The sequence below is a fragment of the Stigmatopora argus genome, chromosome 2, assembly GCF_051989625.1.
Source record: "Stigmatopora argus isolate UIUO_Sarg chromosome 2, RoL_Sarg_1.0, whole genome shotgun sequence".
Taxonomy (NCBI): Eukaryota; Metazoa; Chordata; class Actinopteri; order Syngnathiformes; family Syngnathidae; genus Stigmatopora; species Stigmatopora argus.
Genome location: NC_135388.1, coordinates 11,779,495 through 11,793,479, shown reverse-complemented (window position 1 = coordinate 11,793,479; position 13,985 = coordinate 11,779,495). Strand labels below are relative to the sequence as shown.

The 13,985-nt window shown below is 40.3% G+C and overlaps 1 protein-coding gene across 5 annotated transcripts; it reads right to left on the bottom strand.

Annotated features, from left to right (window-relative positions):
* Positions 1–1,758: 1,758 nt before the first annotated feature.
* trim66 (tripartite motif containing 66) lies at positions 1,759–13,461 on the bottom strand. Of its 5 annotated transcripts, none has more exons than XM_077590766.1 (18): positions 13,387–13,461; positions 11,476–11,662; positions 10,947–11,121; positions 8,912–9,035; positions 8,529–8,645; positions 8,201–8,315; positions 7,868–8,014; positions 7,485–7,602; positions 6,585–7,357; positions 4,631–4,849; positions 4,431–4,560; positions 4,278–4,353; positions 4,015–4,201; positions 3,096–3,934; positions 2,884–3,007; positions 2,731–2,805; positions 2,377–2,529; positions 1,759–2,288 (listed from the first exon to the last, which is right to left on the bottom strand). In XM_077590766.1, the coding sequence occupies exons 2-18, from the start codon at positions 11,482–11,484 to the stop codon at positions 2,052–2,054; spliced, it is 3,618 nt and encodes a 1,205-aa protein (XP_077446892.1). In that variant the 5' UTR covers positions 11,485–11,662; positions 13,387–13,461; the 3' UTR covers positions 1,759–2,051. The 5 variants fall into 5 exon arrangements, with proteins under 5 accessions (XP_077446892.1, XP_077446897.1, XP_077446882.1 ...); XM_077590771.1 differs by having other exon boundaries at positions 11,476–11,659; positions 13,387–13,439; XM_077590756.1 differs by lacking the exon at positions 13,387–13,461 and having other exon boundaries at positions 11,476–13,380.
* Between the last annotated feature and the right edge of the window lie 524 nt (positions 13,462–13,985).

Genomic DNA, 13,985 nt, shown 5'->3' with positions numbered 1-13,985 from the left:
TTTTAAAGAAAAAATCCTTAGTATACATGGTCATTTTTAAAAGAAAAAAGCCTTACTATACATGGTCTTTTAAAGAAAAAAGCCTTACTATACATGGTCTTTTTAAGAAAAAAAAGCCATGGTCATTTTTTAAGAAAAAAATCCGTACTATACATGGTCATTTTTTTCAAGAAAAAAAAGCCTTACTATATATACATGGTCTTTTTTCAAGGAAAAAAAGCCTTACTATACATGGCCATTTTTTTAAGTAAAAAAGCCTTACTATACATGGTCTTTTTTAAAAAAAAAAAGCCTTACTATACACGATCATTTTTTAAAGTAAAAAAGCCTTACTATATATACATGGTCATTTTTTTAAAGCCTTGCTATGCATGGTGATTTTTAAAGAAAAAAAAGCCTTACTATAAATGGTCTTTTTTTTAAGAAAAACAGCTTTCCTATAGGTGGTCATTTTTTTATAATTAAAAAAACCCTTACTATACACATGGTCCATTTTTTAAGAAAAAAAGCCTTACTATACATTGTAAATTTTTTAAGAAAAAAAAGCCTTACTATAGATACATGGCCATTTTTTTAAGAAAAAAAAACCTTACTATACAAGTGCACTGTAAATGAGAGCCAACAAGGAGTTTTAGTGGGTCCAACCATGGAGTCAAATTACTCAAATGCAATGCTAAATTTTTGGGTGGAATTTTCACCAAAATTTCTTTTGATGAGGAGCGAACAACCAGTTTGAAGTTGGAATGGTTGACAAGAGGAATACACTTGAGCCTAGTACTAACACACCATCAATATAACTTTATTTCTTCAGCGCTTTTGAAAACAAGTTACAAAGTGCTGTACTAGTGCATACATATAAAAGTCAGATCTGAAGGAAGTAAATGAAACTGTATAAAAAGAAAATAGCTACAATTAGAAAGTGGCTTGGCATGACACAATAAATGATGTGGTTATCAAGATTGAGCAAAAGCAATATCCCCCACAATTATTAGGCCTGAGATACTTTTGGTTAATGGTAAACCCCTCTAAAACTTGTTGAAAGCAAAACGTACAGACAAACTGAATGATCCAATAGTACTGACATGCAGCAGTTAAATTGGTACTGTAAGTCAAGTGGCACTTTTTATTTGACCTTGGTTCACATATGATTAAAATTACTGCTTTTTTACATACTGCAGTATCCGGGGAGTATGTTTGTTTGTATGTTACTCAAATGCAGAGAGTACACAAAGCAGAGCAGATCCTATTACACGAAGAAGTACGGTATTGACAATGAGTACCCCGCCAATAAACCACATATTATGCTAAGTTTCACTCAAGACAGGAAGACTGACACTGCTATTAATAAATTGTCCTGTATATACAGCAATTGCATACAATGCCTTAGCAATTATTATGAAATCTGAATAAGACAAAGTTGTGTATATAGTATTAGTACACAGGACATTTCCTCAGGTAGTAAATACAATATATATGAAAGTGCTGTCATGGACTAAATGGTAATTGTTGAGCTATTCACTCTCAAAACAAAGCACAATTGCTATCATACCACAGCAGCAATCACACTGTAAATTACAGCAAAATTCCAATTATATCATACAATTGTTAGTGCATCAAGGGCAAATTATGAAGGAAAAATACTGTATGGTTTCATCATTATAATTCTGGGTCAACAAGGTTCCAAAAGTCAACCGATAAAACCTGTAAAACTGTTTCTAAAATGTTTTTCACTTGTCAGTGGAATGCAAAGACAATGTTATATTGGTTAGAAATCGAATGAGATTTTGATTCATGTACTGAAAACAGGATGCAGAATACAACAAAACATTACCCCACTCAAAGTCACACCATAATTTCACTACTGCCAAAGGGGTTCGCCTTTAGTGCATTCATAGTGCTCTTGTTCCATCCATCATAGGTTTTGTGGCTAGGAAGCCGATTCAAGCTAACACTCTGGACTGACTCATAAATAACCATTTAACCCCATTTTGCAAACATTCCATCAGCAGCTTAAATAAATATAACATAGTCCGCTAGAAGTGCATCCTCTGTTACATGTAATGTCTCTTTGACTTGAGCGATTGTCTCCTCTTCCTCTTCCTGTGACACTGCTCCTTCCGCCCCGGCCAGGGGAAGCCCCCCTCACTCACCCGGAATGCCTCGTCGTACTCGTCGCTGTCACTGTCCGCCTCGGCCGGCGGGAACACTCTTCCCGGGAAGACTTCTTCTAGTTTGGTGGTGAAAAAGGCCTCCAGGCTGCGGCCCGCTTGCGCCACCTCTGAATCGGGCTGGGTGCGGACAGGTTGAACAACAGTCATTTAATACCAACATTAAATGGCAAACCAGAGGTTCGTAGTACAATTGGTCTTGACTCACATAGTTGAACTTTGCGCAGTTGTGGAACATGAGATAAACGTCAGCCACAAAGTGCTCAGCTGAGTTGTAATGTTGTTTGCTCCTCTTGTTTAGTCTTGCACGGATCACGGAGAGGTCAATGGGCCGCTTGATGATCTGATAGTAATGACGAGCCTACACCACCCAGGATCGACATTAAACAAAATGTTGTCAGAAGCACTAATTACCAACTCACTGTAAATATTTGTTGCACAAAATTTTGGAAAGTTCACAATAGTTCAGTCCGTAATGTCATAACGGTTTCTACACGGAGTAATCTTAACACAAGCAGTACTTCAAAAAAATAAATAAATAGAAAACAGTAAAAGTACTGACAAGTGGGCTGACGGGCTCGTGAAAGGGGGCGCTCAGGATGTTATTGAGGATCAGAAGGGTCAATCGCTCACATTTCTGAAACAGTTACAAATACAGTGACAGTCTTAGAAAGTGAGAAAATGACATCCTAGGTGACTGTTATTTCCGGCTTACTCTCTGATCGGAGGGAGACAAGCCGAGTACAGATGTGCGATCTTCAGAAGTCCTTCTATTTTCACAGTCGTACTCGACCTCAGGTCGCACAACATCTCGGCACAGACTGCACAGCCAGTCGCCTCTGAAGGGGACAAATGGACAATATGTTAGCATTCACATTATCCAATCATTTGCCAAGTGGATTTCGATCAGGACAATTGGAAACTTACGATGGGAAGTTTAGCAGAGGTGGGATGTGACACGACAAATGGTAAACTTTAGGACAGCGATCACAGCATAAAAGGTCCCCGCCGATCAGACAAACTGCACAAAAATCCTCACTTTCAATTTCCGCACTGTCCTTCTGGACTTCTTCTGCTCTCCTCGAGAGGCCAGGGTTTGCAATTAGAAGTGGTCTCTGACCAGGTCCAATTGGGTACTCTTCTTCTAGATCAGAGCGAAGTGGCTGCGGCTCATCTGTTCTTTCCTGCTCAGATTCAACATCGAGTTCTGACTCCACGGACCCCTGAGAATCCAAAGGCTGCTCAGACAAATGGTCGGAATCTGTTTCCGTCTGGTGGACGGCATCAGGTTCTGGTTGGGCATCCGAGTCTGTCTCTGCAGCACCCGAGTCTGCATCGGCATCCAGTTCTGCTTGCGCGTCGTCGGATCCCGCGCCCGAAGCTGAGTCGGGATCACATTCGAGGCTTCCGTCAGAATTGTCCATGGATCCGTTTCTGTTGCAGACCTTTAGAACTTCATTGTCCTTGCCAGGACATTCCAATTCTGCTTCGGATGAAGAGTGTGGTGATGTATCTGAGTCGAGTTGCGAGTGGGTTCGAGAGATGACAGCCTCTTCTGAGCCTGACTTTGGATCAGAGTCAGAGTCAAAATCAAGTGCAGCATTGCTGTCCTGCGGGTCATCGGATGGCAATTCGGATAAATTGGGAAATCTGGCCTTTGGGCAGGTATTCCACTCCCTGCCAACTGTGAGCCACTGACGTTTGTCTGGAGACCTAGACAAACTGACTGATGGGGTCTTGTTCATCTCAGGGACTCCAGAGTGCTCCTGCAATTAAAATGTGTGTTTGTTGTTGTTCATGCCAGATAAGTTTTGATGCGGTGCTCAGGGATTTAACCTGTACATACCTTTTGTGTTACATTCTGCCAGGTTCTCGGCTGGAGCAAAGTTCTATCCTTCTCCATCGCACTCACGGGTAAGGGGTCGCTCTGCCTTCGTCCATGTGGAGGAAGTTGGGAGATGAGGACTTTCAGGCGTTCGAGACAAACCACTGGAACTCTGGTTCTTCCACAGTCTCTTTCAGAACTTCTGCTGCTTGAAAAGAAGGTAAACCAAAAAAAAGGTAAAACTGCTCATTTTACAGATAGGCCATCCTTGACTGTATACATACCTGTTGTGACCATTTCTTGACACACTACACTTTTCTTTGGCACCATGACTAACCTCATCATGTAATGTTGACATATCTGACGGGGGTAGAAATAGCTGATATAGTTTATCCCGTGAGGTCAATAATTACAAAACGTTTGTCGCCTTCCATCACCTGGCTCAACTTTGTTGGAGAGTAATGGAGCCCGCCGAGTTCTGGTAAGAATAACATCGGCGGAGGATTCCTTAACAATGCAAAGGACACCATCTGAAGCTCTCCTCTGTCTGGAATCTGGACTGGCATACTAAACCCAAAATAATCACAATTTCAATCAAGTTTCAAGAGTTCTTTTGTGACTAGGTGTCTATTCTTACCTTCGCTATTACCATTTTTGCAGTTCCCACATCAGGGCTATGAGTAGATCCCCTCGGTCTTTCAGAAAAAGAGTTGCTAGATGTGGCTGCTAACGGTAAATGGATACTTTGGGTACATCTCCTCCCAGTAGTGGATTCCGAATTTGAGTTAATTCTGGACGGCTGTACTTCGGAACTGCAATTATTGACTGCCAGGGACCCCTCGAGAGATGTAGATCTCTGTGCGAAACACAAACCAGTGTAATTGAACAGTGTTTCAAGCTGTGCCACATGCAGTGGTGCACCTGTTCGTCTCATGAAAAGAAGACAGGCTCGGATTTGCTTACAACAAAAACATTACTTTAAACCTATTCTGGCGGTAATTCAAAGCAAGTGGTTCTTCAGAATCACAGGTGCAAATATTATTCTCATTGTTTATGCAATGAAAGGATTGGTTACAGCATCAATTACCACATGTAAATTTTCTTTTTAGAGGACAGTGTGTTCCTTGCATTAAAATAGGAATAAACCAGGAACACCAGCTTTTAACTGTTGTTGTTTTTTAATGCTGGTTTAAAAGGAAAAAGAATTTGAATCCATACTTTTTAAATTGTTTTTATGTTTAGGGTTCGTTGTTGTATAAGGTAAGGAAGCTTGATAATTTTAAAGTTATACTAAGAATTAAAAATTGAGCCGTGTCTTCAACTGTTAGGAGAAGGAGGTCTTGAAAAATCACCTGCTTTTATACATGCCCTCCTTTCCATAATGAGGTCAGGCCAAGACATAGCACCCATTCTTGATTATCATAAGATTAAAACACTGACCTAATCTGTCTTTCTTCAGGAACATTTACTTCCTTCCTTATGTCAGAAAGGGTGGTGCTTTGTAGGAATCTAAGTCTGAGTATTAAACATAGCTGAAATGATACTTCCCACTATTCCCAAAGTGGCTCATTAATGGCAGGTTAAGTATACATAAATGATTAAGCTCAGGTGGTTTTATGTCATATTCACAGGCTGTGACGCAGAAACAATGCATCTCTGTGTTTGTGATTTTTTTAGGGGTATTTACACGGTAGCTTAAACTACTGTCTGTAATTATTAAAAAGAAACAATAAATAAAACTATTGTGTTTTCCCTTAGATTCTTGGACGGTTTGCTGTGAAATGTGAAACTATTTGCCGTCATGCTTTCTTCATGAAAGCGGATGATACATTTTGGTGTACCATCTGTTCTCCAGGCAAGCTGTCAGCTGCAGAAAGGGATCATTCTGGCAATAAATTAAACAGTGTGTTTTTAGTTAAAGGATTTTGCTTATTCTAATTGGAATAGAAAAATCTGTCTTTTGTCTCAGCCAAGTATATTAGTGAACACTTGGCTACTATCAATATAGATTTTTTTAGACAAAGATATTAATGTGGTAGCATTTCCTTTGTGGCACCAAATGTTTAAATCCTCAATATGTAATGATTTTGTATAATGAATATGTATTGTAGGCTTCACTTCAAAAATGGAATAGAACTCAATAACAAAAGCTGTTGGGATGTTCTTTTTGAAGAAATAATTTCTATTGATATTGTATTTGATTGTGTGGGAGTATTTTCAAATTTCTTGTGAGAGGGCACAGTGGTTACACGATTCTGAGATCAAGAGTTCAATCCCGGGTCGGTTTTGACCTTCCTGTGCAGGGTTTGCATGTTCTCCCCAGGCTTGGGTGGGTTTTCTCCAGGTACTCCGGTTTCCTCCCACATCTCAAACATGCATCGTAGGCTGGTTGAACACTCTAAATTCCCTTTAGGTATGAGTGTGAGCGTGAATGGTTGTCTGTCTCCTTGTCCCCTGCAATCGGCTGACCACCAGGCTGGGATAGGCTCCAGCACCCCCGCAACCCGTGTGAGGATAAGCAGTATGTAAATTGAATGAATGAATAATTTCTTGTGAAAGTACTGGAATTTTTGGAAAAGCATTTATCTCACCCGGCCATTTGTTTGATCTCCCATTAGTGGAGGACTGGATCTGTGTTGCTCTTTCCTTTGCTTTTCTGCTGTTGCAGAAACCTGAAACTGTTGTTGTTGTTGTTGGACAGGACTCTCCTCGCTTGTGTCGGGTTGTGGCTCCTCATGTTCTGCTGTGACAGTTTTATCCTGAATCTCTTCCACTCTGCATCGCTGAGTGTTGACGTCTTGGTCCCCGAACGAATCGCTGAGCGCCTCCTCGCGTGGGATGTGGCATTGGTGCAGCGGATGTTGGTTTGCGCTTTGCTGATTGTCACTGACTGGAAGGGACCCCCTCTGTAGATGGTGATGAGGATGAGATTCAGGCAAGGATCGGGACTCAGAGGTTTGTTTCTGGGATATAGGTGCACGAGTGCAATTATTTTGGCTGGCTCCCACAACGGGAGCATGTGATGGAGGCAAAGAGCATCGGGAAGACGTTTGCAAGGCAGACGTGTCGCTCGGATCCCAGCACCTCGGCAGCTGCTGGCTCAGCACCCGAGGTCCGGGGCCGGTTGGAACGTAGCTCGGGTTGTAGACTTGGCCTCCCAGCTGGCTCTTGTCCAAATCTGACTGAGAAGGGAGGCCATGCAGGCAACACACCTGGGGCTCATAACACATCTGGTACCCACAGACTGACTCTCGGTGACATACGGGCGGCAAAGCCAAACATGTGATAGGCTGAGGTCTTAGTACGCTGGTGCAGGCCAATCCCGGAGGGAAGGGGCAGTTTCCACCTTCCACAGTCAGCTGGCCTGCATATCACACAGTTAAATAAGAAATGATGGATGTGGCTAATGGCTAATGAAAAAGTTTGCGTTGATGAGAAAAAAAGTAGCATCAGAGATGATCATGGTGTCTTTTGCCGGTAATTTGTCTTACCTAAAGAAGCCATCTGTTTGGTCCAGTAGCTTGCATCCCAATTGAACTTGATTTTCACAGGATTCCAAGTTTCAGACCGCAAAGCTGAGTCGAGCAATTGTTGGATTTGCTGAGAAATCTGAAAGACGGAAAAATCAAATCCAAGTAAATTCACATCACTTAGTGAACACACAATTCATGTACTCCTGTGATTATAGTTCATATCTTGATAAATTACATATTCCACCTGTTGGAGGATCTTGATACAAACGTGCTTAAAGGTGGTTAATTTCCAGCCTTTTCAGTGAAAATGGATTTGATTTTTTTGTTTGAATTGAGAATGTTCTTCAAGTTTTTCGCCATTTCCAATGAATGTCAGTAAATGGTTCAGTAAGTTGGCGTACCAGTCTCCTGCTGAAGAGCACCGGGCCGCGGCAGTGGTGTGTCGTTGCCCAACTGATGAACTTCTGCACTTGATCCAGCTGTGCACACGTCTCTATTGCCCCCTGCAGCTGGTCCTCCAGATGCTGCTGAAAGTCCTCTGAGATTTTCTGCAAAGAAAGCAATCGGCAATCAATAGCTTATCCACTGTATTTCCATACATGCTGTCTTAAGCCGCTTCGATTGATCACTCGGGCTTTCGTTGGCTTTCTTGCAGGACTGATAACAGATTCTTTACACGTACATTTACTAACTGGCTCAGAGATAAGACGTTAAGAAAGGGAGAAAGTAATTACCTCCAGTTGCTCTATTAATAGGTTAGCTCGTTTGTTAAGCTCATTCATCATAATCATCTTTGCCATCTTAATCTGGTTCTCAGCCTTCCTGTGTGCGATTTTGACTCCGTGAACTCTACAAAAAGACACAAAATGGGAAATGAATCTCGTCTCGCAGTTGGGAAGAAATTTCACTTGCATGAGATGATCGTAAGATAAATTCACAATTTCAGTTTCGAGTAGATTTTAAAACATCTACTTTTGTGATATACAAACATGATACCAAGTTAAATACATTTCCAAACATTTTGCACTTTCACATCCCTAATTCATTTGGCTTCTAACCAACCTGTCCTCTATCTGCTTTGCGTTGTTTTCCACTGCAGACCTACTTTCTTCCACCTGTACCATCAAACTTTCAAAAAGCCAGCGTTGATCCTGGAGAGCCTTTCCAATCTGCGCCACCCTGCACATATTAGATGTTGCATTCACAGCAGTCACCACAGTGGAAGTTCATGAATAAACAACGCCAGAAGGAAATGTGTTTCTCCCGGGATACGGGTGACCTTAGAGCTGTAACATCACCGAAAAACAAAAGTCGATGCGTACTGAATAGAGATGAGTTGGGGCCAAGGGTAGTGCTTATGCAGATTCGGATGCTAAAAGTAAAAAACTTTTGAGTTTGTGCTTAGCCCTTCTTTGCCGTGTCCTTGTGGGTGTGAGAGTGCTCACCTGTGGCTTTTATGGGAGGACAGGTGACAGCTGCTGCAGCACAGGAGGTCACATGTCTCACAAAGCAGCTCCAGGGGCTGCTGTCTATGAGCGTGGCACATTGGGAGGGGACAAGGATGTGACCCTGTATGTAAAAGAAAAAAGAAGGAAAACGGGGAGAACGAGGGAGATGAAAAATAGAAAAAAGGTTTGAGGCAGCAGTGTTCGGACCCTGACAATCTGATTTTTGCAAGTATACAAACTACAGTATTGGAAATTTTGATAGAGAGGGTATTCTGTATAAACTCTTAACACACACATCCATCCATCTTCTAAATCACTTATCCTCACAAAGGTCGCAGGGGGTGCTGGAGCCTATACTAGCTAAACGTGGACACGAGGTGGGGTACTGCAGGGGGTACTGGCTGCCAGACAAAAACAAACAACCAGCCACACACAAACTCACATCTACGGAATTTTGGGTTGTTCAACTGGCCTACCATGCAAGAACTGTGAGGTGAAATTACTAACCACTCTCCCAGTTTTGTATCTTGAAACAGAAAGTTTCACATCCAGGCTTTTTGTAACCTGAATATTTTGTAGGTAGAAGCATTCAGAGGTAGAGGTACCACTGTATACACGTCCTCTAATCTCGGTGTCCTGGGTGGGTGAGTGAGTCAATAAATAACCTTCACTAAGTCAGGTTCAATAGAAAATAAACTACTTTACCACCATCTTTTTGCATCTCGGGGCAGACATCTAGCTAGCCAGCTAAATTAACTAAAGGCAAACAAATGGTACATACAAAATGTCTAATCACGAACCCAACGTCACTGATCGTCTCCTTGTCTGCACAAAGTAGAGAAGTGGCAGTCTCTAAAAGCTTTAACTCTACTTGAGGGTCTTTAAATAGCGACATACTAATATTAGAAAATAATTGAACCCTACAGCCTTTAGAAATCTGGGACACTTGTTTAAATAAAGGTTGGATTAAAATAGCAAACTATTACTAAATGGGATACCATATTTCCTCAAATAGGGTGTTTGAAGTAATTCATTTGGGAGAAGGCTTTATTTTAAAAAATGTTTTTGTAACATTCTTACATCCATTAACCCTTACTGGGACACTCATTTTGACTGGGAGAGCGACTCCTCATTGCCAGCTCTCCCAGTCAGAATGGATCTGAAATCTTGTGCCATCAATGAAACTGAAAGATAAGCATTCACAGCCATTCCTCCCAGTTTCAATGAATTGGGTGTATATCATCATCAAAAGCAGAAAATTAGTTAAATACTAGAAGATAAGAAATAACATAAATCAGGTTTAGAGTGCTATTGTGGACCATTCACACTTTTTAAAATTAAAATGATTAAGTATATTTTTAATTATATATTTTTTCATTATAAAATAAATATATAACTATAAAAGTAGATTATGGTATAATTAAAAAAACCTTTATCACACCCATACCTAGGGACAATTTAGTGTATTTAACCAGCCTACAATGCATACCCAATGTTAATGCTATGACCCAAAATGTGATGTTCACTTGTGGATGCAAGGTCTTTGAAGGGTTATGTTTATTAGAATGACCACAAAAACAGTTATTTGCCTTATAAGGAGTTTAAAAAAGACTGTACTTTATTAAATATTTAATTGAATTGTATTAATCTTAACTGTCAACGTGTACTAAAAAGAGTACATCAAATCATTTTCAATTTTAAGTGGAACACAACTGAACTACACTTAAAAATGTTTTAATTCACCACTGTACATTTACTGGGAGAGTTTGAACATTGAGTTCTTTCAATATTTTGTTAAATTGCAAGTTTTTACTTTTGTTTGAGTTACAATTTTGTGAGGTCAGTGCTCTTGAGTTTGATTTTGTTTTTGTTTGTTTGTTTGTTTGTTTGTTTTACACCTGCATATATATCTTGTTTTAATATGCTACACTGGAAAACAGAAATCCACAGTTTACTATCTTTTCTAATCCTTTTTTTTCAACTCCTACTACAAAGTATCCAGCAAATTAAAGACTCAACAAAGCAGACTCACCTGGTCCATTGGCAGAAGGGGATCCAGAGCTTCTCTGGTCAATAACGTCCGTGTACTGAGATGACATTGCGGCCCTCGGATGCTGATGCACATTTGTGCACTGGTAACACAACCACTTGTTGCAGAGTGTGCATAAGCTCTGTGCATGCATTGTCTCTGAACATTCTGAGCAATTCTGATCAAGAAGAAAAAAATAAAATTCAGCAGATAGACCTGGAATCTATTTGTATAACAATCTAATACAGATTGCCGAGCATACTGAATTTGGCTCACACAAATGTTTTATATGACAGCACTCAATATGGGCTATAATCCTTATGTTTCATTTAGTTGTCAACAAATGGCATGGCGGAGCTTATTCCAAATGGTTGCCCTTTACAGTGATTATCATTCAAAATAGTTTCATTTTAGCTGACCTCATTCTCGGACCGGAATCAAATGATGCAAATTTATACACTATGTTGTCACAGACGCACAGCAGAAAAGCCTGCAGAGCAAAACAAATCATCAACACAATAAACAAGCTTACCTTCTCCATTTTTGTGCCTCTGCAGAGTGGCGGCGTCGCCTCGGCAGAGAGGAGCGTGTGCCGCCTGGCAGCGGGAACACTGGCAACGCTTTAACCTGAGGCGGGAGTCGCCGTACCCCAGATGAGGCAGTTTACATGACAGCCTCACGGCACGCTCCCACCTCATCCGAGTGGAGGACCCCCCCTCCTCATTGCGGCGGAGGAGAGAGAAAGAACGAGAGTGTCACACTCAAATTCATCCGCTGCTTGCATCGAGAAAATTTGGAAAATCCTTTCTCGTCTTTTTTCAATAAGCTTGTGCATAATAATTGGAAATTAGGGAGTGGAGATATTTTTTATAGGGCAAAATATCCCCTGAAGCTTTATTTTGTGAAGCCCAAATCAAGGAGGGGGAACATTGTTTTCCCAGAAGGCAGGTTAGTCCATAAAAAGGATGTTTGGGATGAGATGTATCTTGCGCAGTCCTGTGTCAGCACCAACGCGAGTTGCCCACAAGAGCCAACGTGGCTCCTCAAAAGCAGGTCAACCTCAGATAAGCCTCAAATGGGAGCAGATTACACTCATGCAACCCCTGCTAAAATTATGAAATCAATTAAGATTCTCTGGCAGACTGAAGGAGAGATGAAGACCCAATTTCGACACCAATTTAGACTGAAGGAAAATATGACTTGCCCTCTGAAGGTGTTATTAGTCTGCCTGACGACAACCTGACCTATAATTGTGGCAAATTTCACATCCTCAGATGCCCCGGTGGGGGGCTCAGAGCAATCCTGTTCCCCGTAGTGCACGGATGGACCTAATTTGATAAAACAATTAGTCGCTCGTCATTCACTCAACTTTTAACTCATTGGCTGCCATTGACGCGGATAGACGTCCAATCTATTTGAACTAGGAGAGATGAAAATCATCACCAAATCTCAAATGAGCGATCAACGACTTGGGATAGATGACTTCGGAAAAAAATGTGGCGGGAAACTGAAATCTGTGTCTAATCGAAAGTGAAAGGCAAAGGAAAAAATATGCAAAATATTCAATTCCATGCTGAAAACCTGAAAGGTTACTTCAGTGGCTCGAACAATATTTGCATGTCATGGAATGCAACCTAAAATGTGAGTAAGTTATTCAACATTAATAAAATTATTAGTAGGCCTACTTAAAGCTATTCAAAGACTTAACTTTTGAGTTATTATGAAAATAAAACATATTTTTTTAGGTACATATTTTTATAGAAAGGAGCTAAAATAACTATTTAATTATTCATTTCTGGGAGGTAGTCTGCTAGTGATGAGACAAGCCATAGTACTTAAGTCTTAATTTCCTCTGACCCACGTATATTTATGGCATTCAGAGTGCATGTGCTGTGGTAGTTAGTAAAAGAACATTATACATAATTGACATCAATGACATTCAAATTAAATTGGTAAAATGGTTCAAATTGGATTGCATGTCCATTGACATCAATGTGCACAAGAAGAAGGAAAATATTGCATTAATACTCAAAAAGCTTTATAGAAAGCTATTTAAACATGCGATCATATCTTTGAGCTCTATTTTGAACACTATTTGTCCTCACTATTCATTTTGGCAAATAACTAAAACAACAAGTCGTCTTATTAGTGAGAACAAGGAGTTTGTTATGGAGGGTGGTGGCTAAATGCTGAAACGATCCTCCCAATAAATCACAGGTAATACATGTTAATATTGCTGACTTCACTACAAATGACTCTTAAACATTAGGCCTGTCAATCACAGCATCGGAGTACATTTTGCGAGATGACGCCGTTATCGTGACAGCATGACGCAGTCCAAAAAAACATCACAACGCGAGCACATAAATTGAGTTAAACACTGATATTGACAAGAAAATAACGTTGTGACGAATAATCAGAATGGGTAGTAATGAAAGCGCACCTTGGTCCCTAGGGTCCGCTACCACCATCGGATGTCGCTCTTTTGGCCCAGCCAAATTCTGGAGCTCAAGTCTCGCGATTTAGCACGAGATTCAGCAGTTCTCGTGGATAACTTGACGTCTTGCCCAACATTGGCATTTCTGCACGTCAAAAACTAAGCAATTTTGTTCTGATCTCAAAGCCTATTATTTTAGTGACTGACGACACCCATAAATTGAATTTGAAAGACACTAAATATAATAACAATAATAATAATGATAATAATGATAATAATGATAATAATAATAATGATGATGATGTAAATAATAATAATGACGATGATAATGATAATAATAATTTTGTAATTCCTAATGCAAATTTATTTTTATTCACAAGCAGTTCTCTAAAACTTTCAATGTTTGCATTTTTTTTTCAATGCGAATTGTATCATACACTGAAGCCAAAAAAAATAATTACCTTCTACAGTTTTGATCAAACTAGAAAAATTAAGAGTGGGTACCTGAAAATCTTTGGACGTTTGCTAAATGGTAACATAGACCCTAGTTTGATGGCAATTCCACGGTAGTTGCACACAATGATTTTCACGGTACTTGTGCTAAG

Coding starts and splice junctions, on each gene's coding strand:
- trim66 (XM_077590766.1), bottom strand. Junction 7,358..7,484: donor CAAACAGATGGCTTCTTTAG/GTAAGACAAATT, acceptor TGTGATATGCAG/GCCAGCTGACTGTGGAAGGT. Junction 4,561..4,630: donor CAAAAATGGTAATAGCGAAG/GTAAGAATAGAC, acceptor TTTTGGGTTTAG/TATGCCAGTCCAGATTCCAG.